This window comes from Neolamprologus multifasciatus, chromosome 3 (genome assembly GCF_963576455.1).
Source record: "Neolamprologus multifasciatus chromosome 3, fNeoMul1.2, whole genome shotgun sequence".
Taxonomy (NCBI): Eukaryota; Metazoa; Chordata; class Actinopteri; order Cichliformes; family Cichlidae; genus Neolamprologus; species Neolamprologus multifasciatus.
Window position 1 is genome coordinate 13578208 of NC_140441.1, and position 6553 is coordinate 13584760.

At 40.9% G+C, this 6553-nt stretch overlaps 1 protein-coding gene across 1 annotated transcript; it reads left to right on the top strand.

The window, feature by feature from the left end:
- The first annotated feature begins 117 nt into the window (after nucleotides 1–117).
- Nucleotides 118–6065, top strand: LOC146521711 (amino acid transporter heavy chain SLC3A2-like). Its single transcript, XM_085154634.1, has 10 exons — nucleotides 118–248; nucleotides 1338–1541; nucleotides 1624–1808; nucleotides 2596–2769; nucleotides 2933–3027; nucleotides 4134–4270; nucleotides 4581–4690; nucleotides 4801–5084; nucleotides 5172–5391; nucleotides 5489–6065. The coding sequence occupies exons 2-10, from the start codon at nucleotides 1345–1347 to the stop codon at nucleotides 5626–5628; spliced, it is 1542 nt and encodes a 513-aa protein (XP_085010760.1). The 5' UTR covers nucleotides 118–248; nucleotides 1338–1344; the 3' UTR covers nucleotides 5629–6065.
- Nucleotides 6066–6553: the final 488 nt, after the last annotated feature.

The window sequence follows — 6553 nt, forward strand, 5'->3', positions numbered from 1 at the left end:
CTTAGTTTGGAGCATGGAGTTCAGTTTGTTTATTAGTTTGTTTCTTAGGTTTTTTCTTGGAAGAAAGAGAGACAGCAAGCGAAGGAGGGGGAGGGAAAGAGAGGGAGGGATTACCGGCTCCATCAGTAGGCGGAGAAACCGGCGGGTACAAATAGGCGCTCTGATCCTCTTTACGCGCTTAGTAGAGAACAAGGGATAACCGGCTGTAAACTAAAAGCCAAACCGGGACTATACATTGTATTTGACAGGTAATTTTGATTTACTTCATCAACTTTTCTGCCACTCTGTAACTTCAGACCTGCCGTGTTATCGCCGAGAGTAGTCTTCAGCTCACAGCCGGATAGACTGCCTCGTGTAGGAGCACATGACGCTAGGGATGGGTTTGATTTCATCATCTTAAAGGAAGATGGAATTATACGATATCACACAGTTTTTGGAGTTGTTATTGCTACCGGGTCGATTTTAACGTGTGTTCGGTGAAAGTTTCAAACGGTGTACTTGTTTGAAGAGGTTTTATTTAATGACTGTTGAAGCGAACTGGAACAAACCGGTCTACTACTAAATTTCCGGTTTACACCCCTTTAATCTTAAAGCCGTGTGTGTGTTATATTAGTTATATTAGACTGTCAGAGAGCTACTTGTTGGGTTGTTTTTGTTTGTTTTCTTTAACTAACAAATGTTTACTGTCGTTTACTCGTGACATTTGTTTAAATCGTTTTCTTAATAAGTCTATGCTTGCTATTATTATGCTCTTATTATGAAGGGTAGCTGCAGTATTTCCGTAACTCGAGGCTGACTGCTTGACGTAAAAAGTAATTGTTTCATCAGACACCGGTGGAACATATGAGCATCTCAAGAATGGGCTTCCGTTTATTTTAATTCCGTTTATTGTTTATTTTATTTATTTCCGTTTTTTTACAGCTGATATTTTTGTTGCTAGCGTTTTGAGTGGGTTTTGAAGTGCAACTGACATGAACTAGTTTGTTTGTTTTTTTTAGTTTTTAATGAGCGCTTTGTAAGGAAAAACAAACAAGAGCTTGTGTCTAATTAAGTAGGGAACCTCACCGCCTCTCCTGTTTAATTCCTACATAAAAACTGGGTTACCTTAATGAATCTAGTCGTTGCCTGTATGTCCTGTGTAGGGGGGGATGTTACATAAGGGTGGACAAAAGGCGAGTGGATGAGACTTGGCCGGTACTGCCTTTAAAAAAACAAAACAAACCCTCTACTCCTTTTGGTGCTCTTGTTTTTTATTTAGCTCTTGGGTGTTAGCCAATGAGAGTGCTTTTGCAGATACAGGTATTAATTCATAGTTTTCCTTTGTGCTCCACCTCCAGTTAAACCATGAATAAAGACACAGAGATCGACATGAAGGAAGTGGAGCTCAACGAGCTCGACCCAGAGAAGCAGCCCATGACGGGGGACGGTCAGGCTCCAGGCGGGGAGAAAAACGGCAGCGTCAAGCTGAAAGTTCCCGATGATGAGGTTGCCTTCACCGGGCTGTCCAAAGAGGAGCTGATGAAGGTTGCTGGCACTCCAGGGTAAGAGCTGCAGCTAAGAGCTGTCTTCCTCTGTGGGCGTTAAAATAAGTGGACATTTTTACATTATTATTTTCTTCCACAGATGGGTGAGGACCCGCTGGGTTCTTCTTGTCCTCTTTTGGTTGGGCTGGATTGGCATGCTTGCTGGAGCCATTGTAATCATAGTCCAGGCTCCTCGCTGCAAGGCTATTCCTGAGATGAACTGGTGGAATGAAGGGCCTCTCTACCAGATCACTGACCTTGAAGCGTTCTCTGAAGGATTGAAAGGTAGACTATTTGTGGAGAGCTTATGAAGCTGATCAAGTGGTTTTATTCTTGCAAGTTTCAAAAAAAATTTTTTATTGCGCTGCCATGTTTATTCCCAAGATAAGAGTTGGAGGTTGCACTTAAAGTGCCCCAGTCTTGAGTTGGGTAACGTGCTCTGACTTGCATGGATAACGTCCTGTGACAGTCTCTTGGCTTTCATTAGTTCTCTGTGGCCTGTGTCAGCTGTCTAGATATCAAATTGCTGACGAGGCTGCCAAAGTGTGACTAAAGGTCTTAAGACTATTTTAAAAAAGTGAAGATGTCATCTGTTTCATATCTCTATTCAGATATGGCCAAGTTGAGCAGCTCTGGAATATATCAAGATATCGTGATCTGTACATATGAAAAAAAATGTTTACTACGGGCTTTTTAAAGACGGGAAGGAAGAACAGTGCTTACTACTGTTCATAAAGTGAACTGGTGGGGAGCAGTTGGTTTTAACAGGCTTTGGGTGGAATTCCAAAAACTCCACGTGACTCAGTTTTGTTCTCTTTATCAAAGCCACCCTTGTGCTCAGGTTTCACATGGGCAGCAGAGGGAGTGGCTGGGATCCTTCACATAATCTTGCGAGCACTGCGGTGCTACAGTCTGAACTATCAACATGTGTCTAAAGCTGTCTGTCCTTTGTCCCTAACCTGCTCACACCCTGCTGCTTCTCACACCCTTGTTTTTCTGCCTTATTTGAAATTCACACTGACCCAGCATTTCATTTACTACCTTTTTTTTCTTCCTTTTTGTTTTCTTTCAGGTGTTGAAGCAAAGTTGGATGACATTAATCAGCTGAAGGTGAAAAGCCTGGTAATCGGACCTCTTCATACTGTCCAGGCCAACCAGATGACTGGTCTGAACCTTCAAGAAATTAGTGCAGGTCTTGGAAAAGCTGAAGATCTCGACAGCCTGTTGAAGGCGGCCCACAAAAAGGGTACATAATTTTCTGATTTCAGATCAGTTACCTGCTAAATCGCTCACACTAAAAGAGTAACTGGTGCTCTGTTCTTTCATTAAGAGTGGTTTCTACTTATTGCTGGATTCTGGACTCTTAAGGACCAGACGTGAGCAAACATTTGCTTTGCTGTTTCTTTCAGGTATTTCTGTGGTGCTTGACCTGACTCCAAACTACAAAGGAAATCCTGTGTGGTTTGATGACAAAGACCGTACAGAAATAATGGAAGACGTCAAGGTAAGCACACAGATTTAATTATTTGGAGTAAGAAGGCATATTAAGCAACATCACTATCTTTACATGTGATAAACAAATGGCACATTTTTGACTTTAGGCCCCATGGACAGATGATTAACCCTTTAAAACCGGTCAGAGCGGCACGCTCTGTTTTGCGTAACTATTTTTAAATCCTGGTAGCTCTGCAACCACGTAAGCTAGCGCAATAATTTTTTTTGCATATGAAACCTGAGGAGTTGTACTTGCATCTTATGCCATCAGCTTGTGCTAGGTCACAGTTTCCTTCCACATACAGCTTTGCAAAAACTGCATAAAAAGCGCTTGCAGCAACAAAAACATAATATTCCAGAAACGCGCTTTGCCGATCCGATCAGCTGTTCATAACACTTCCCACATTGGATTAGACGTCAGCCCGAACTATCGCATGTCCGCCATTACCTGCCCGAAACCGGAAGTGACGTCATTTTCGCGGAAATGTAGTTTTTTTACTGTCTGGGCCTCAATGAGCCTATACTGGTGTTTTTAAAAGTTATGTTTGACTTTATGACTTTCTGTGCCGATTCTTAGGATTCATATTGCACTGCTGGAAATAGTTTATTTTGATGCATATTCTGCTTTTTTGCAAATTTGCACTATAATATTTCTTTTCGTTTTTCCTGCAGTGTATAAAAATTGGTGTATTTCAAAAATAAAACTATGAAGACACTCAAAATAAATTTCCTGTGGTAGGAAACTAGCTTGTGCAACTTTTTTGTATTTACAGTTTTGAGGGATAAGCCTCTTAAATTTCTCTAACTAGAAATATATGTTAAAAAAACAAACTATTTTCAATTTTTTGGTCGTTTATTGCACTTTTTTGCAATGTATGTAATCACTATGCACTTAATTCATACATATTATTAAAATCTAGGCTGTAATGGTTGTATTGATGTATAGCAACTTGAAATGCTCCCAAAAATGGCTCCACAGCATGTAAAAATATAATATAAGCTCTGGCGGACTTGGTTCTATGGTAGGTCTTAAAGGGTTAAATGGGATATTATATACTGTGGTGTAGATTCGGGTCTTGCTGCCACTGTAGTTAACTTGAATCTGTTCTCTTCCAGACTGCAGCTGAGTTCTGGCTGAATAAGGGTCTTGATGGCATCAAGATATCTGACCTTGACATTGCCTCCAAGAGTCCTGATTGGGCCAAACTGCGGATGGCGGTCCAGGGAAATGGCACTGATGACACCAAGAAGAGGTTTGTGTGGCTGCTATGTTCTGACTTTTGATTCAGCACAAGTAGACGACTACAGTTGGCCACTAAACGGGGTATTTTATTTTAAATTCTTAACTTTAGCTATTATCCAGACATATGATAACAAAGTTGTAGGCCTGATCTGTCCTGGAAAAGTCATTTTAAAAGCATCAGTAAAATATCAGGTACAGGATACTGTGTTCTGAGAGAACATGGACATGAAATATAGTCCCATCAACATTCAAGGAAGTGTTTCAAGATGTATAACAAGTAAAATTTCTTCACTGACCTGATCCTATTCTCTTTTCTTTAGGGCTCTGATGGGTGTGGTCAACAATATTTCAGCTAATCAGTTGTCTCAGCTAGTCAATGACTCTGGTGTCGATCTAATCTTGTCTGACCTGCTCAGTAGAAACATGGAAGGTAGGCTGCTACTGTTTGCATAGTAGTGATTATTATTATTAGTGACAATAATCCTAAGTAAATGTCAAAAAGGTGCATTGTAGATGATTATGGTACCTGAATATCCGCAGGTAAAGAGCGCATTAGGGTCCTGAAGACCCTCCACTCTGAGCAGAGAAAAATAGGCTGGGGTCTCGGTGCTGCTCAGAAGGACCATCTGTCTAAACGGGCAACGACTTGGGGCCTGATTCGTCTCTACCAGCTTCTGCTCTTCACCTTGCCTGGAACCCCTGTGTTTACCTACGGAGATGAAATTGGCCTTCAGGCAAATCAGATGAGCAACAAAACAAACCAGACCAAAGAAGCTCCGAAGATGGTTTGGAATGTAGAGAAGGAAGAAACTGACGGTGCTAAGGTAAGTGTGGGTGTGTTCAGTCTGTCAATGATCAAGCATTCATTTGCTTTAAGTGCAGTAAAACATTTTCTTGACTCTCATTTACAGTCTAACCATACTGAATACGCTGAAATAAGGAAGTGGTTCAGATCCCTCAGTGACCTGCGAGGCAAAGAGCGCTCCCTCCTGCACGGCGACTACTATAGTCTCTACAGCTCTGCCACGTCTCTCTCTTTCCTTCGTGTGTGGGATCAGAGCGAGAGATACATAACAGCTGTAAACTGGGGAGATGGTCTCGAGGAGCTGAAATTAAATCTGGAACCCACAGGCAAGTTATAGTTCAACGGAAATGTCTACTGACGATATCTAGCAATATCTATTAACTCTGCTATTTATTTTAAACTTGATGACCTTTGTTTGTGCAGAGGGGGTAGAGCTACCAGAAACGGCCAAGGTGAAGCTGTCAACTGACCAAGAATTTGAGGTGGACTCGACTGTAAACCTGAAAGACCTCAAGCTCAAAGCCAGACAAGCACTGCTTCTGCAGTTCCCCTACACGGGCTAAAGATGGTGCCAAAGGATAGGAAAGCTGCATACTGATTAGTGTTGCGCTTATTAAAATCTACCAAATGCAGTTTCTGAATACATTCTTATGGATTAAAACTGCATTAAGTAGATAAATTTCAGTCTGACAGAACATAAATTTAGTGGGTTAAATGAAACGTGCAGTTTTAAAGTGTTTAAAACATTAGTGTAATAACACTACATTGTTCAAATGTGTGAAAGACATTCCATTTCTGGTTCTTTGGGCATTTTTCTTATTAAAAGTTGTGCTGTTTATGGTTTTTAGAAATCTTACATTTTCCTTTTTAGTGACTTTCTTTATGAATTTTGGGGGGAGAGAGTTTTCATAACTCGCACAGGAACAAGAAGTAAAGTTTGGATGCATGATGTTCGAGTCTGTCAAGTGAAAAGAATAAACGGTGTTCTGTACTCAACCGCATATTAGTGTTTTTGTGTTTGTGTGCAAGGCGCCTTTAAGAGTTGTGTGTAAGCTGATAATATCACATGAGATGTTGACGGTCTTTATGCAGGAGATAATATCAAATGAGACGTTCATTGTTTTCACTGCATTACAGGTGTGTATGTGTGAAAGTGTGTCACAGATGTGAACGGAGGAAGTGTTTATTTTATCACCGCCTTGAGATGGGTTTTTATAGACGCAGCAGCAGACACCTATGAGTCTCACTAAAGGGGTCACACACCTGTCCATGTCTCTCTTAAAGTAACTATGGACAAAATCCTCTACATTACAGTACACACATGTGGCAAGCAGATGAAATAACTGGCAGAAATTCAGCAACAAAGAGTTCCTAGTACAGCATGTTTCACGATGGCCTTTGAAATTAATCTTAATAAAGTGGCTTTATGAGCCATTATCTTCCTGATAAATGAATCAGCGATGATAAAATCAGCTAGACAAATGAGTA

What these genes read in the sequence shown, in the direction of transcription:
- LOC146521711 (XM_085154634.1), top strand. Translation starts at nt 1,345, where the DNA reads ATGAATAAAGACACAGAGATCGACATGAAGGAAGTGGAGCTCAACGAG. An exon ending in GTTCTCTGAAGGATTGAAAG is followed by an intron (nt 1,809 to 2,595) that starts GTAGACTATTTG and finishes GTTTTCTTTCAG; the next exon opens with GTGTTGAAGCAAAGTTGGAT. An exon ending in AAGAAACTGACGGTGCTAAG is followed by an intron (nt 5,085 to 5,171) that starts GTAAGTGTGGGT and finishes TCTCATTTACAG; the next exon opens with TCTAACCATACTGAATACGC.